At 43.8% G+C, this 17,574-nt stretch overlaps 1 protein-coding gene across 9 annotated transcripts in view; it reads left to right on the forward strand.

The window, feature by feature from the left end:
* The window catches only part of FRYL (FRY like transcription coactivator), a 471,518-nt gene that overhangs the window by 316,656 nt on the left and 137,288 nt on the right, over window positions 1-17,574 (forward strand). For 5 of the 9 annotated variants that reach the window (XM_077477518.1, XM_077477512.1, XM_077477513.1 and 2 more), the window contains 6 exons: window positions 991-1,056; window positions 3,093-3,173; window positions 3,360-3,528; window positions 5,482-5,574; window positions 15,884-15,982; window positions 16,923-17,024. In XM_077477518.1, coding sequence (XP_077333644.1) covers window positions 991-1,056; window positions 3,093-3,173; window positions 3,360-3,528; window positions 5,482-5,574; window positions 15,884-15,982; window positions 16,923-17,024 — 610 coding nt within the window. The remainder of the gene's footprint in view (window positions 1-990; window positions 1,057-3,092; window positions 3,174-3,359; window positions 3,529-5,481; window positions 5,575-15,883; window positions 15,983-16,922; window positions 17,025-17,574) is intronic. The other 4 variants (XM_077477515.1, XM_077477516.1, XM_077477519.1 and 1 more) reach the window with 1 other exon arrangement.

Here is a 17,574-nt window from a genome sequence, read left to right on the forward strand (position 1 = left end):
AGGAAGAAAAATGCTCATTTTGCAATTTTCATAAAAATGCGTTCTTATTAAAGGGGTTGTAAAGGTTTTCTTATTTTTTTTTTTTTTTTATAAACCTGTCACAGAAAGCAGGACTCACCCCTGCCCCCCGGGTCCTGTGTCACTGGATTTGATTGACAGCAGTGGGAGCCAATGGCTCCTGCTGCTATCAATTTATCCAGCAAGGACTAAGGCTGGAACTGCTGTGCTCATCCCCGTCTCTGGAATGATCGTGTTCAAGTAAGTAAAATGGGGGCTCTGGGGGGCTGCTGCACTACAGAAGGTTTTTCACCTTCATGCATGAAGGTGAAAAACCTTGAAGATTTACAACCCCTTTATAACAGATAATATACTCACAAGTGTGATTAACATCAGGCATTCAATATCTATATCGTGCTGACGTCACCACTATGACCTCCGCCCGACGTATGTTCTGTCTTAGAAGACGTCATCACTGGGGCAACGGAGATGGGCCTTTCAGCAACAAGACAACACTAGGCGCTCTGCCAAGGCAAACCATAGTGGACAGGATGATGATGTGATGAGTAGGCCACATCCTTGTGGACTAAAACACATCTTCTTGGAGCCCATCATTCCGACTGCAAGTAGTGTTTTTTTAATCAGACCTAGCTTATGAGTTTGAAATTAAGGCTGTTACATCTGAGGGCTTGGCTGAAAATCTTTTGAGACTGCTTCTTTCTAGGGGGTTGTATGAGAGCCTTGTGACAAGAAGTTTTTTATAAGAACCATTACACTTTGCGTCTAGTAACCAGTCAGCTGCTATCTTTAGGGTATAAAGTATATGTTAAAATTAAAAGGAGAACCTGTTTAGCTATTAGAACCAAGTAGCTAGAGCTGAACTCCAGGCAAACATCCAGGCACTCCTGCCAGAAAGCACAACCCATCCTGGTGCTTCCTTAGTCTTCCCTGCTACTCTAACTTTTGTTTTGCTAACTTTTTTCTCTGTGTTAGCCTACAATTGTACCATATTGGAAAAACTACATACCAAGGAGATCACCACTCTACTTTCTCCTCCACGTAAGCCTCATACACACAATGAAAATATCAGGCGAATGATCGTTGTTTTTTGCATGCTAGTCTCATATCAATAACCAATAGGCTACTAAAGTTATGAAAAGTCTCGAATACTGTACTGATTAGGCTAAAATTGGTATTGTACGAGAAAATAAAATTGTGCTTGTCTCTTCTGATAATTTTGCATGAACTGGTCATGATCGGCTCTCAAAAGCTGTGTACTAAAGATCAGATTATCGTACAAGTGTTTTTTTTTGTCCGATTTTCTTATTGTCTGTACTTGCCATTCGTTTGGGCAATGCAAGTGTAGGGTAGACTTCAGTTAGCTTTTAGTAGTAGCGTCCCCATTTTTCTTTTTCTTTCAGCTCAAGTGCTACTTAGCTGGGGTTTACAAAGGCCGATCTCAAAACAAATTCAGATATTTTAAACAGCTGTATGTAAAATACTTTTTTAAAATTAATTCAGAACTTGATTAAATAGTGGCTGTTTACTGCATGAAGTTTGTCCTCATTTACACAAGTGCGGATAGCAGTGGGTTTAGACAGTACCAGGAGGTACATACTGGGCAGCATGAATATGGAAATTCTTTGACATATTTTGACTTCACACAGAATATATCACTATTACTTCTTGGGTGTATACATATGGGGTGGGGTATAAATATATTCCTCTGCAGAATAAATATGATTTTTTTTTTCCGTCTAGTGTCTCAAGTCTTTGCAATTAACCGTAAAAATAGAATTGAATAGATTTGATGTTTTTGCATATAATTTTCCACATTGCATAACAGCACTTTGTTTACTTAGGACCATAGTAATCCAATATCTGCCTTATCTTGTTTACTTGAGAGTGGAAGGGATTGCATTAGTTGGGACATACACTCTTATCATGCTATGTACATATATACTTTGCTGCCGATGGCAGCAATTTTCAGAAATGAATGGTTGGGCTGTAAACCCATTCATGTAGTTTATTAACAGGGTAATTGTATTTTTGAATAGTGAATGTACTCTGTTCTGGCAGTTAAACTTGTAAAATGTCTGGCTACAACGTGCATTGTAATACACCAAAAAGGCATTAAGACAGCCACAGGTACAAATGAATAAAGCCTTCCTCCTCCCCAGAAGTTAACTAAACAGTATTTGTGTGTGTGTGTGTATATGTATATATGTATGTATGTATATATATATATATATATATATATATATAAATATAAAATAAAATGTGTATATAGTGTTTCTTTGAGTGCAGAAGCTTAGCCTACACTTTTAAATATGATGTCAGTGTTTTCAAAGAAAAGGAATGAGTTACTAAAGTTAATGACTTTAACTTTAGCCAAATATTCTCAGTAGTTGCCGATCAGACTTTGGCAGGCCATAGACAGCGCAAGGAAAGAAATTTGCAATTAACACAGACTGTGACAGGGGAATCCCTCCCACTGAGCCATTGTCTGCTCGCAGCGGGGAGAAGACAGTGATTATTGCTAGCGGCTGTAGCAGCTGCTAGCGATAATCCCAAGTGAATCTGTCAGGGTGGTTGTACCCAGTTGATTGCTCAACTTTGTACATTAAGTCAGCCCACACACAATTCAAATCTCAGGCCAGTTCCTACTGAACCATCTATGCCTGACCTTTGAGTTTTCGATCAGCTAGTCCCTTATGTGTCCACAGTAGCCTCCGCTTTAGATGATGGATGAGGATCCTGCCCTCTGTATCCAGGGAATTTCTCTCCTAAAAGACTTTTTCCTCCCTGAGCTGCCTTCCGGTCTTCCAAAAATGTGCGCTTCTCTGAATTTCATTTCAGATGTTTGGTTGAAACATTTGGATTATTGATCTTCAGCAGTGAAGCTGCCCATATTTCTTGCCAATTAATGGTTAGCTAAGCTGACCACACAGGTACACTTGGGTACTCCATTGGGAATTGACTGAATGCATATAACAATGCCTCTGTTACACTCTATACATTCAGAGAATACGTTTTTTACTCCAGCTGTGGATATTTTTATATATTAAATACGTGCGTGATATGTTTTATTCTAGGTATTCAGGAACAAACACTGGGAACGTACACATTATTGCAGATTTATATGCAGAAGTAATAGGTGTCCTTGCACAGTCCAAGTAAGTATATGTTTCCTAGACTTTTTTTTTTTTGTGTGGTTGAGTTTTATGACTTGTTTGGGGTTTAGTAAATGGCTGTGGATTCCCTGCTTTCACCCGGCAGGAGAGAAAGCTGAGAATATCCGGCAGCATAGCTGTTTATAAGGATTAAATGGCGCCCCTCCTGCTTTCTTTTTCATCATTTAGATTTCAGGCTGTGAGGAAGAAGTTTGTCACAGAATTAAAAGAACTGAGACAGAAGGAACAAAGCCCCCATGTGGTTCAGAGCATCATCAGCTTGATCATGGGAATGAAATTCTTCCGTGTCAAAATGTATCCTGTGGAAGATTTTGAAGCCTCTTTTCAGTTTATGCAGGTATTTGTACCATGCTATCCTTGCGTTTTTCACTCTTTGATGGTGTTTGTCTTCTGCCATCTTTACCTACTTTTATTAGACTAGCTTTCTAACATTTTTGTTATGCCTTGGGAAGTGTTACACTGTGACTGTAAAGAAACTGCTCGTTTAAAAATATTGTTCACTCGTAAGTTTGTGAAAGCCTATGTTTAGTTAGCTTTTTTTTTTAATCCACGCAAGCAATGCTACTTGCATTCAGTGAGAAGTGGCCCTTGTGCCTGGTGACTTCTCTCTTAAGCTGGCTGCAGATTCCTTCATTCTCCAGATTCCTCCAACTTCAGTCATCTGTCCCCCTTTTTATGCTCCCTCCGGTAGTCATAATCTTTAAGTACTGTGGGAGTTATTACAGCCGCTGGACCTGTCACAGGCACTCACCAACAGTGCTGAGTATGCCTGCCCTTTCTGCCCCCCTCCTCCAATCCTAGAAGCTGTACTAAAGCTTCAGCAATGAAAAGTGCGCCATGAATGGAGGACAGGCAGCTGAATGAAAGGCCGTATTTCTTTTATTTCTATCTGTTTGTTGCCATTGCAGGCAAGAGTACAGATACAAGACTACAAACAGGCATGCTCTCACAAGCAAGAAATCATGCCACAATGGCAATAGAAGCCCTAAATGGGTATACTACTACAACAACATAGGTTACAGAGACATTGAGGTACAAATGACAGCATCCAATTCAAGGCCAAGTTTTCGATGACTATGCCGACTTGGAGAGCTTTTTATTTTATTTTTTTTATTTATTTTTTTACAAATGAATTGAGAAGGAAGGTTGATGGGGAGAGAGAGAAAATGAGATGCATTGTGACTAACACCAGACCAAAGGCACATGTAAGCTAAAAAATAGGCATCAAAAGACAACAATGACAAGACGATAGTGTCGGGGGGGGGGGGAATAGTATCATAGAATGTAGGAGTGGTTTTTAACGCAAACAAACAGGCCCATATCTTTGTTGACAGAACCCCTAGCAGTGTGCATGAGTTACTCCATGACGCCCCAATCATCAACTTTAACTCTCAAAGTCGATAAAGGCTGTTGCCCCCAAAACACCGGGATCAGGGATTTAGCAGCATTTAACAAATGCAGGGTAATCGACCTCTTAACATATCCTCTCATTTATAGAATGCTTTTACATTAAAAATATGTAACTAAACTTGGGCTTTAATCTTCACATGAAAATGAGTTTCTATATAAACAAATGTGTAATTTTTCTTAACAAACATGTAATGGAATGGAGAAAATGAAAGTATAAACTAAAGGCAAAACTTTTTTTTTTTTTTTTTTTTTTTTTTTCGTTTTGGACAGAGTGTAGAGGGATTAGACCACACATCAAAAATTATTTTTTTGCTGTCTGTGTGGATCATGCATGTCTTGAATTCTGCCCATTTCTTGCTGTATTGGTCGAAAATTTGAGCTGTGGATGGCCCTATCGGCACCACCTGGCATGTTAAACTTTGAAAAATTGAAGAAGGAAAATTGTCACACAAACGGTGACTGCGTCCAATCAGATGCAGTCACTTTTTGGGTATTGTGACAGCCGTAGGTGCTGTCTTAGTACAACAGCAGTGAAGATTCCTCCAACCACGCTATTTAGGGGGATGTGGGAATCGAGTGACTTCTCTCTTTGAGCCCCAAGTGCAAAATGAATGAAATCAGTGTGTTCACAATTTTTGTTTTCAGGACTGTTCCCAGTTCTCTTGTTTGTCATTCTCTTTCTCATTTTCTGCCTCTTTCTCACTTTTAATCTCAGAATCTTTACGGCTTCACATATTTACAAACTTTAACTTCTGCATGATTTAATGCACTGTCTATAGCCTAGTGTTACTGCATTGCTGAATAAGTGTTTCTATAATGCAGGGTATTTATTGCCATTGATGATTCATATAATGACTCTTTCTGCTTGTTTGCTTTAAAGGAATGTGCACAGTACTTCTTAGAAGTGAAAGACAAGGACATAAAACATGCACTTGCTGGTCTGTTTGTAGAAATTCTCATCCCTGTGGCTGCTGTAAGTAAATCATGTGATGTTTGCAGATTTATATGTGATCAGTTGACGTTTTTTTTTTACTTTTTTGAAAGCAAAAACTTTGCTTAATAATTGATAAAATCACGAATGTTGGTCAGTGTTCTACTTATTGTATGTTTACATGACATTTTACTGGGATATTTTGATGGAAACTATAATGATTTTGATTCATTTGCATATTTTTACATTTATATACTTTTTAAACTATGTGTCAACCTCTTGTATGTTTTTTTTTTTTTTTTTTTTTACAACTAATATTAAAAATATATATTTTACAAATAAAACTTTTAAGGCATGATGCACTAATGGCAGAATTTTAAGAGTGTTGTGAGGTTTTTTTTCAATAGAGCATGGCAAAAGCTGGTTGCTTTTTTTTTTTTTTTTTTTATTTTAATTTTTATTGAGAGAATTTTTTTACAGAAAATGAAAAGATACAGAACTGACAATATTCAAAGAAAATCTGGAGCATACCTTATTGGAGAGACTGATATAACCTGATGGTGACTACAGATATACAGTAGCAATTGAAGGATAAAAATAGATAACTAAAAGAAAACAAAGCAAAATAAAATGCAGAAAGGAAATAAACAACAGAAACGTATTACGTAAAACCTTATTAAAATAAAAAGGCTGAGAGACAACACATATGTCGTAATGCAGGGGTTGGGGTCTTGAGCAGGTGCTTCAATAACGTGACTAATATCTGACAAAAGAGGGCTACATACCACTATAAATTTCCTCAGGAGGTAAGGTAAGCTTCAAATGGCTGTTGGGCCAGCAGAAACAGACTTAAAGTACCGACAAGATACAAAACATCGGGGAGCGAGAAGGTCAGGGAACACTAGGGGACGGACACCGACCGGGTGGCTAGGGGTACCAAGGGCACCTGTGGGAGCCCAAAAATCGAGGCATCCCAGGGGGCCCAAATCACGCCAAACCGGTCAATCCCATCCTCCACCATAGCCGTCAAATGTTCCATCCTGCGTATGTCCCCGATGGTTTGTATCAGCTGAGTCTGGGTTGGGGGCTGAGTAGACAACCAATTAGAGGGGATAGCTCTTTTAGCAGCAAGCAGCACATAGGAAGCTAATTTATTAGCTGCCTTCCCCAACTCCGGGAAGGGAAGGCCTAGGAGAAGGTGGACAGGATCCAATGGAATGGGGGTGTCAAAAATTTGCTGGAGCATGTGAGATACCATGGACCAGAAAGGAGTAATTGGAGCGCATTGCCAAAAGATATGATAATGCGTTCCCTTGGTCCTCCCACACCTCCAGCACATGGGAGAAAGAGAGGCGTCATACCGATGAATAACCTCGGGGGTCCTATACCAGAACAGTAGGACTTTATATGCTGTCCCTCTCTGTGCCACACATCTGGAAATTTTAGAGGTGGAGGACCAAATTCTGGACCATTGCGGGAGAGTGATTTGTTGATTAAGGAGCTGCGTCCATTTGTCCATGTAGGAGTGGGATAGGGCAGTGAGAGAGGACCTCTGCTGGAGTATATGGTAAATACTAGAGATAAGCTTTGCTTGGTAGGGGCCCTGGGAGCAGAGCAGCTCAAAAGGCGTCGGTGTGGAGAGGGAGAGAGAGGGGGAAAGAGTTGAAAAGTAGTGAGTTATCTGGAGGTATGAATACCGCATGTGGTTTGGGAGTTGACTGTCAGTTTGGAGGGCCGAAAAGGGCTTAAGTTGACAGGGTGAACGAAGTGGCGGAGTTGGAACAATCCCTCTTTAGCCCAGGGAAACATACGAACATGCGATAGACTGTCAGGAACTAAAGGATTAAACAGCACATTAGAGAGGGGGGGACAGGGTGATGACAATGCAAATTTGGAAGAGCAGGAACGCCACAGTCTAAGCGTGAACAACATGGGACCCAGGCAGAGATCCAGAAGCCCGGGGACCCTCATTGTCCCTGGCGACCACGCCAAGGAGCAAGGATGGGTCGGATATAGGGAACCCATCTCAATCTCCATCCAGCGATTCGGAGGTCTCAGGCAAGACCAAGACACTATCGGGCGCAAATGAGATGCCAGATAGTATTTGTAGACGTCCGGTGCACCCATGCCCCCCTGATCTTTGGGGGAAAAAACCACCGAACCAGCCACTCTATGGGCCCTGCCATTCCAAATAAATTTCAAGAACCAGCGCTTAAGCAACTTAATCTGTGACATCGGGATGGGGACAGGCAAGGTTTCAAAATAATATAACAGTTTTGGCATGATGGACATTTTCAGCACATTAATTCGGCCTATCCAGGACAGGGGAAGGGAGGTCCATCGAGATAACATACTGTTGATAGACTTAAACAGAGGGATGTAATTGGTCGGGTAAAGGGCGGAGTAGGAAGTCGTTAGCTGAACCCCAAGATATTTGAGGGACGATGTGCACCATCGGTAGGGGAATGTATTTTGTAGACGCAGAAGTTCCTCCGGGGGAACATGGAGGGGGAGGGCCTCCGTCTTTGCCGTGTTGACCTTATAGCCCGACAGGGAACTAAATTAAGTGAGTAGGGCATGCAGGGAAGGGAGGGAAATGTGGGGACTGGTTAGAGTAAGGAGGACGTCATCCGCAAATAAGGATAATTTATACTCCCTTTGCCGCATGGGCACCCCCTTGATATCAGGGTGAGATCTGATAGCCTCTGCCAGGGGCTCTAGGCAGAGTATAAAGAGGAGCGGGAAGAGAGGGCAACCCTGTCTCGTCCCGTTTGTCATAGGGAATGAGTGGGAGGTGAAGGACACTAATCGGACCTGGGAAGAGGGGTTGGAGTATAGGGATTGTAACGCGGAGAGAAAGGGTCCCCGCAAGCCAAATCTAGTGAGGGTCGCGAACATGTAGGGCCAGCTTAACCGGTCAAACGCCTTTTGGGCGTCCAGACTGAGAATCAGGGCGGGGCGACGAACCCTGTTCAGCATGTCAATTAGGTCTATAGTTCGCCGGGTGTTGTCACCCGCATGCCTGGTTGGAACGAAGCCCACCTGGTCTCTGTCTATGAGCTTCGTCAGGAATTGGGACAAACGGTTTGCAAGGATTTTTGTAAATAGTTTGTAGTCTGAATTTAAAAGGGCTATAGGTCTGTAGTTGTCTGGTAGGTTCGGGTCCTTATCCTGTTTAGGAATGACCGTGATGAAGGAGTGAAGAAAATGTTGGTGAGGTGACTTACCTAGAAGCAGCGAGTTATACAGGGTCACTAGATGAGGCGACAGGATGGGGAGGAAATGTTTGTAATAGGAGTATGGGAGGCCATCCGGACCTGGGGCTTTGTGGGAGGGGAGAGCCTTAACAGTGTTATCCACCTCATCCTCTGTAACGGGTGCGTTTAGTATATGCAGATCCGAATCTGACAACTGGGGGAGCTTCAGGCCCGACATGAACTCCTCAAAAGCAGCCAAATCAAAAGTTGGATGTTGTGCGGGGGTTAGGCAATTATAGAGTTTGTTATGGAAGTCGCCAAACACCTGGGTCATTGTCTGGGGGCAGAAAGTGGGGGACCCGTCAGGGAGTTTGATGTGGTCCGGGAAGGCGTGATAAGGCCTAGGGTTAAGTCTAGAAACCAACATCCTGTGGGGCTTATTCGAGTACTCATAGAACTTCTGTTTAGCCCACAGGATTGATTTGTCTACGTGAGACAAGTCTAGGGATTTGATACGGTTCCGCAGGCCCGTGACCGTGCGCAGCCGATCCACCGTGGGGGAGCGCAACAGAGCCCTTTCTGCTCTGTGAAGTTCTAGGAGCAAAGAAGTTTTCAAGAGAGCTGCATCTTTTTTCCTTTGAGAACCGAGAGCAATACATTGCCCCCGGAAGAAGGCCTTGTGGGCCTCCCAGAGGGTGGATGGGCTGGGCACGGAGCCCTTGTTCAGGAGAAAATATTCGGTGAAGGCCGCCTTGAGTTTAGCATTGGTTTCAGGGTGCTTGAGCAGGGACTCGTTGAGTCTCCAGTGACATTTCTTGGGGAAAGCAGCAGATAGGCATAAATCTAGAGTCAAGGGGGCATGGTCCGACCAGGTTATCGCACCCAGGTCAGAGGACACTGCGTGAGATATCAAGGGGGCCGTAATAAAAAAATAATCCAAGCGAGAGAACATCTTGTGAGGAGGGGAGTAAAATGAGTATTGCCTACCCGAGGGATGTTTCAGCCGCCAAGCGTCGAACAAGTGGTGTGTACGAATACGTTTCCTAAAGGAGGTAGCCAGGGTGTGAGAGGCCGGGGGAGGAGTGAGATTAAATAGAGATAGTCTGTCCCGGGCGGGAGAGAGCACAGCATTAAAGTCCCCCCCCTAGAACTGTAAAGGGGGTAGAAAGCTTATGCAGACGTGCCAAGGCATCTGTGAGAAATTTCACCTGGCCTGAATTGGGGGCGTAGACGTTCATGATCGTCATAGGATTAGAGAGATAGGATCCCTGCAAAATAATATAACGACCATGAGGATCCACTTGAGAGGACCTAACCTGGAAAGGACATGAGTTTTTTATTAAAATTGCTACTCCAGCCTTCCTCGAGGGGTCCGATGCCACATAAGACACCGGGAAATGTTTAGATGCGAATCTAAAGGAGCCTCCGGCCCGGAAGTGCGTCTCTTGGACTAATATCACATCCGCGCCGGAGGCCCTAAACTCCCTCAAGGCCAGCCATCTCTTCCTGACGGAATTCAGGCCCTTTACGTTATAGGAGACCAGTTTCAAAGCCATGTCGCGTCGGGGCTGTCAGGCCAGTGAACATGCAGGTCAAAGGGCGGAGGCCCAGACACAACACGGCTCAATAGGGGGCCAGGGAGGGGCCCCAACCCGCCTATCAGCACATTATAATTAAAACAGATATTGCTTACAATAGTTAGTTGCAACATGGAAAGAAACACCCAAAGACATATATAGACATAAAATGCACATAACAGTTATCGGCAAATGGATTAGAGGAAAAACCCCAATAAAAGCAATAAAATCAGAAAAATAAATGAAAAAAAAATAAAAAACAAAAAATAAGAATAAAAAATTTAAAATAAAAAACAAAACACCAAGAAAACATCAGAGCAATAATATGAAAAAGAGAAGACACATATCAGTCCCCAAAAAAGGGGGTACGTGTGCAGGCCCAAAAAGGGGGCCACTGAACATAGTGATGCGGAGCAACCATAAGGCCAGGACGGCCTAAAAAAAACAAAAAAGGTCAGCAAAAAAAAAACCTGAAAGAGTCAAACCCCTCAGGGGTCCTTGGCCGCAGCCCAAGGACTTGGTGGGGAGCATGGCAGTTCCCAACATGGAAGGGGGTCCGTGACGTCCCGCCCCGACGATCCAGAGAGGTCGGTGGCGTAGTAAGGGCTCCTCATGTCCTCCGTAACAAAGTCAGTAGCAGAGGGAAGCAAACATAAACTGAAGTATAAAACAGAACCGTAGAAAAAACAGCCCAACTGGGATCTCTGAACTAGCGGTGGATCCGCGCAGGGCCGAAAGCCAACTGTAGAGGCATACCTCACTCCACGGGGGGGGGGGGGGAACCATCAAGAAGGTCGCAACCCCCAGTGTGAGGCAACAAAAAGAAAAAAAAATGAAGTGGGCAAATCCCGAGGGGACCCCGACAGGTCTTCAGGTGGGGGGTCTGGAGCGTTGAGAGCGTTGGGGTGTGGAGTAGGCCCTTGATCCTCTTCCTCTCACCGGGGTCCAGATCCTGGGAGGAAGAGAGCTGTGTCTTGGGGTAGTCGGAGGAGCTTGGTCAAACTCTGCAGGGAGCGGGGGAAGGCCCAGCTTCTTGAGGAAAGCCTCCCCCTCCTGGGGGTCCCGCAGGGTGTGCTGGGCCCCCTCCATGGTGACACTCAAACGGAAGGGAAAGCCCCAATAATAAGGGACCTTGAGCTCCTGAAGGTGGGATGTGATGGGTCTAAGAGAGCGACGCTTGGCCAATGTGATGGGAGAAAGGTCACTAAACAGTTGAATCTTATCCCCCTTGTACTCGAAGCTGGACCTGTTGCGCGTAGCCTTGGTCAGGGCCTCCTTGCTTTCATAGAAGTGAAAACGCACCACTATATCCCGGGGCCTGGCCCCCGCAGGGGGTTTAGGAGCCAGGGACCAGTGGGCCCTGTCCAGGCGCCAGTCTATGTCCACTATGTCCGGGGCCAGAGTGTTGAAGAGGCCTAGAAGATACGGCCTGATGTTATTGTCAGCTATCTTCTCAGAGACACCGCGGATCCTGAGGTTTTGGCGTCGTTCTCTGTTCTCGAGATCCTCCTGTTGGAGTTGTAGTTGGGAGACAGAATTTTTAAGAGTAGCGTTTTCCTCTTCAAGAGCCTGCACATAATGCAGAGTCTCGTCAAATTTTGTTTCCAGGGTCGCTGTGCGTTCCCCTAGGGCATCTATTTCCCCCCTAAGTTCTCTGGAGATCCTCCCCATCTCCTGGGCTATGTCCCTGGTAACTTGCTGCGCCAGGGCCTGGAGCTTGAGATCCATCAACTCCGGTGTAAGGGCCTGCGGAGGGGGGGAAGGCGGGGGCTGTCGGGGTGACCGCTGCGAGGAATCCTCCGCCATAAGCGCACTGACATAGTCCTTCGGATCCCCCTGCGTGATCGGGGCCGGGGATGAGGGCCTAGTTAGAAAGCGATCCATATTGGAGGAGGGCTGCGGGGGACAATACGCCGATCGCTGATCCCCGATTTTTCCCATGAAGTGCCTGGGAGGGATGAGGAGGGTCGGAGGCTTGCCCCTGGATCAATCTTGTGCTAGCGTTAGCGTTACAGGGGCCGCGGATCGCGGGACGGGACCGGAACTCACGGATTAAACATCCGCCATCTTGGAGAGCCGCGCATGCGACCTAGTAGAGATGTTTAAGGCATAAATCAGGTTGGTAGAAGGGCGAACGAAAGCCTTTGAGTGTAGTTGAAGGGCTTAGGTGGGCCAAGATGGCCGCCGGCTAGACCAAGGCCTCAGACCCAAAGTGTGGAGGTGACCGTGGGGCAGGTAGAGGACCTTCCAGGGGAGCCCAGTCCCCGCTGTGGCGGGGTAATATGTCCTTTCCCCTGGGGACAGTAGTACTGGTGCTGTAGGGGAGCCAGACAGGAGATCCTGGGTGTAGCAAGATGGCCGCCGGAATACAGCTCACTAACCTCTGAGCTGATTGATGCTCCTGTGTCCTCTAGCTCGGCTCTCGTCCTCCAGCGGGGGGGCCCCGAGGGTCGAGCGGTGCTGTGTGGTGCCGAGATGGCCGAAGGGCGGCCCGGATTCCGCCGTCCGGCGGCCGCGGGGACTGAGTAGGCCGCAAGATGGCGGCGCCCGGCCTGTTGTGTAGCTCGCGGCCGCGGGCCGGTGCACGAGGCCGAGACCGGCCAAATACCGCCACAGCCCGAAGGAGAGGTGTCCCGCAAGGGAGATGGGTGGTCCAGCGGGCTCCCAAATCATATCCTGAGAGAGGATGGACCCGGATTGCGAGAGGCGCCAGCGGAGCTCCTCTCGAACACGTCCCTCTTCTTCCGCTGCCGGCCACGCCCCCAAGCTGGTTGCTTTTAGAGTGTAGAGTCTCGTGAACTGACAATCATGGACAAGGGATGGTCGTTTTCCTCATTCATTTAGGTCTGTGTGTAAATTGGCACATAAGGTGTAGAACTTTGTATGCAACATGCTTTTTTTTTTTTCAGCAAAGCAAGTAAGGATAGCTTGTAAAACATCTGAAAAGAAGCCTGAAGGCTCCACCTGCTTTCTTAAAATGAGAATACAAAATTTTCAAATGTATTGCATATTTACCTGACTGAAGAGTAAGAATTAAAACAGAAGTATTGGAATTTTTATTTTATTTTAGAATCATACTTACCTAGGTGGATGCAGCATCAAGTCTGTTCCTGCATCTGTCCCCCGGTGCCTCTAAGGATGGGAACCGAGTCATCAAACACTGTCGATCGCTCGGTTCTCAGTGCTCCCTGAGCAGAGAGCTGGTGACTGTCAGTCACCACCACTGTCTGCTCCAACCCTCCAGTACTCACTGGAGCACTGGCCTGTGGAGGGTGTGGGAGTGGCCGGCTCAGGCTCCAGCAGCTCACTAAGAGACTGAGCCAGGTGCTGGTCCAGGCATGCGGGTAGATCCCAACCATATGGATGCAATCTTTCCTGAGCTTAGACCGGTTCTGTGATGTCAGCCCATAGCGGGCTTCAGCCTGCTCTCTGCTGAAAAAGGGTCATAGGAGTGCAGGACGAACTGCACAGGAGATGTACAGCCAAACGAGCTTTGACTGTACTTCTCCTTTAAGTTCCAATTGTAACTTTTTTTTTGTCCTGCTATAATAAATAAACACAAACTGTATGCATTCCATTTAATGTGCAGTTTAGATTTAAATGCCTTCACAAATTTAGGATCACATCTGGCATACGTGATCCAACATTCACAAAATGCTGATGGTAGCAGTGTATTGCAAGACAAGCTGCTCCTGCTTGTGAGTCACTGTAGATTCCTGCACTAGCTGTCTGTGCAGCTAAGTGATAATTATGCAGTTTATTGTGGACATCCTTTAAGCCAGGGTTTCTTAACCAGGGTTTCTCCAGATGTTGCTAGGGGTTCTTTGAGCAATGGGCAATTTCCTTCTTGAGAAGTCCATTGCAGTGAATGGTAGACAGATTTGTATTGTTGCCATTGGAGAACAGTGGACGTGTGACATGCTATATAAAAGGTTGTTAAACAACAAGGAGTTCCTCTTTAAACTCTATATTCAAAATAAATACCTGTATCTCTTGAGTCAAAAATAGTCCCCTCTGTGGTAGAGTCCTTCGTGTGCCTCCCTGGAAATCGGTGATCGAGTCTGCATAAAAACGTGATCACTGGAGACCACCTCTGCAACTTTGTGCATGTGCCCTGTAGCCCTGTAAATTAAAGAGAAATTCTCCTGCAATTACATTACTGACTTCCAGGAAGGCATGCATTGGCTTCTGCATCAAAAAGTGAGTCATTTTGTCAAGGTAGAAGGGCCAGAAGGAAGGGTATTTGTATTCTAAGATTAAACACAGACATATCCTTTAAGGTTAGACGATAATAGGAATTTTTGCAGAATAGTAGAATAGTTTGATCTTTCATCACACTATACAGAATTGATTTCTCAGTGCCAGGCTTCTGAGTCTCATCTCTTCCTCTTAGGAGGTTTTATGATCTCTTCAAAGTCGGATGTTGTTTTGCTGGCAATTTTACTGCATGGGTTATAGAAGATTTTCTCTATAGATAGCACAGTGTTGGTCAGAGCATTACTGATATTTTCCACTGCATTAAAAAATAATGCTTTAAGTAGAATATGCTTGCATGTTTTCTTTTAAATGTTCTCAGAAGAGCTTGTTAGTATAATTAATGCTGTCTACTTCCACCCATGTGAAACTTCACAGGCAAAACCACTGGCAAACTGAATACAAAAAAATGAGCTATTTCTCATTCCTCACGTAATGTTTAGAGTCTTTGACAAATGTTCATGGTAAGGAGCTTTAAAAGCTTAAAGGTCTTTTCCACTTCACAATAAAGTTTGGCTGCTGCCTTAGCAGTCTCCCTGAGAAAACATATCTGAAAAAGTGAAGCCTGGTGAGTTGGCTGCTTGGGAGACCTTTCTACATTGCTACTAGGAGGTGCATAAGGGACAAGATTTACTATTTCAAAATTGGACAGGTGCCATTTTTTACATGGCGTCCTACGATACAACGATGCTTGATGAACAGATTTTATAGATTGTATCTTATGTGACTTGACACAGATAGTTTTAATTTGTGTGTTGTGTACTGAAATGTATGCGAGTTGAAATATGTTTGCATAGTTCAATGGTATATCATTCAGAACAAAATGGCACAGTGACACTGTGTTGTGGCATGAACCAGCCTTAAAGTACCCACATAGGACACAAGGTGTACTCCTTATGATTGCATAAAAAAAAAATAACTTTTACCCTGCGTAAAAGGAAATGGTATTCAAGTAAGAGCTGTGAAAATGGGGAATTTTCTTTCACATGAACTGGTTCTTGAATAATCTAAAAGCACAAAATATAAGTAAGTAATATGTTTGAGAACACTGAGCCCAGTTATTTCCAGTTGACTTTCAGGGGTCAGGAAAAAAATATTTCACCTATTTGCCATCCCCTAAGGGTTCTGATAATGCAAGATCTTCAGATTTATTTTTTATTTTTTCTGTTTTAAATTTTCTGTTATGGTCAAACTAGCTCACTATGAGAGAATTGTGTACTGTAGCATGGTAGTGTGTAGTAAGGTCTTAACACCAGCACATTCTCTTCTGAAAGCTGCAAAAACTTGCATCTAGTAATATGACTTTAATTTATATTGTTTCAGGCTGTAAAAAATGAAGTTAATGTGCCATGTTTAAAGAATTTTGTAGAGATGCTCTACCAGACCACGTTTGAACTCAGCTCAAGAAAGAAGCATTCCCTGGTGAGATATGATACTGAATCCTATTTCTTTATTCAGTATATCTATATTGTTTGGATATGTATTCATTATAATCAATTTTTGGGGGCATCTCTGTAGTTTTAGCCTTTTGGCTTCATGTCTAAGGATTGGGCAAACGGGTCCACTGCTGTTTCAACTTTTTTTTACCTTCAGTCTTTGGTTTAAGGTTTTCTTACTTAAAGTGGTTGTAAAGGCTAAAGGTTTTTAAACCCAATGCATTCTCTGCATTAAGGTAAAGAACCTTTTAGGTGCCCCTCCCCCCTATCCCTCTCAATACTTACCTGAGCCAAAATGTGGTCCAGTGCTGTGCTGGAGAGAGCAGCATGAGCCATTGGCTCCTTCCCCTGTCAATCAAATCCATGATGAGGTTGCAGAAGGGCAGGGTAAAGTTGCACTGCGTGTGTCAATAGATGCATTCAATGTGGCTCAGGAGTGCGCCTGAATGCCCCCCCAGCAAACAGCTTTCTGGGGGAAGTGGGGTACACAAAGGCAGGAGGAGTCAGGAGCACCAGCATTGGACCACAAAAGAGGAGAATTGGGTCTGCTCTTTGCAAAACTATTGCACAGCACAAAAAAAAGCACAATTTTTTTTTTAAAAAGACAAACAAATGTAAAGTTTGCCTTTTTGTTAAAAATGTACGTATGATGTTCCTCATTCTTGACTAATTCAAGCCATTTTCCTTTTGAGGTGGTGATAACGTTATAAGATATAATAAGATTTATGGAAAAAAATTATTACAACAGTTAAATGCCCACTTCATGCTAAAAGAATAATTCCACACCTAAGTGATAATTATGTTTATGAACTGAGCATTTTGGAGAGAAAATTATACTGAAATAGCAAATTAAGTTAAATCTCATTAAAACTCATTTAAATCATTTTAGTAAATGATATATTTTATTGTGTTCTTTGTATCCATAGGCACTATATCCACTGGTAACCTGTCTGCTGTGTGTCAGCCAAAAACAGTTTTTTCTGAACAATTGGCACATTTTCTTGCAAAACTGTTTATCACATTTAAAGGTAAGTCTCTTGTAGTCATATTTCAGCACTTAGAATCACTGAGATGTAAAAAATCTGCCACATTTAAGAAAAAGAGTCATCATGTCTTGGGTGATTTAACAAAGTATTGATGTGTTCCTGACTTTAATTTTACAAATCTGAGCGTTTTCTCCAATATTACAAGCTTCTTCAGATTCCTTTATGCGGTAATTCACAATCTTCTTTCTATTGTATTGCAATGAATCTTCTTGGTTAGGTAAACTGCAATGACTTGTGACTTTTACTCCTCTTTCCATTATTGACTGTGATATAGATGACAATGGTGCATTAATAATAATAATCAAAAACCTTTCTTCTTGACATCTTTCTGGTACTGTTCTGCGTCATGTAGAATGTAATGACTCCTTTCCTGTAGTAATATGGATTTAATGGACTTGGGTTCTCATGAGGTTTGATTAGCTGCATGTCTGTTAATGAGTATGGCACTTTGGTTGTGGCACACTGACTCCCAGTACCTGATCACATTGCTCTGCTTTTTCATTCCCTTTACATCTTTCTGCTTGCTCATTTT

This window comes from Lithobates pipiens, unplaced genomic scaffold (genome assembly GCF_037356315.1).
Source record: "Lithobates pipiens isolate NorthernLeopardFrog02 unplaced genomic scaffold, aLitPip1_a1.2 Scaffold_13, whole genome shotgun sequence".
NCBI lineage: Eukaryota > Metazoa > Chordata > Amphibia > Anura > Ranidae > Lithobates > Lithobates pipiens.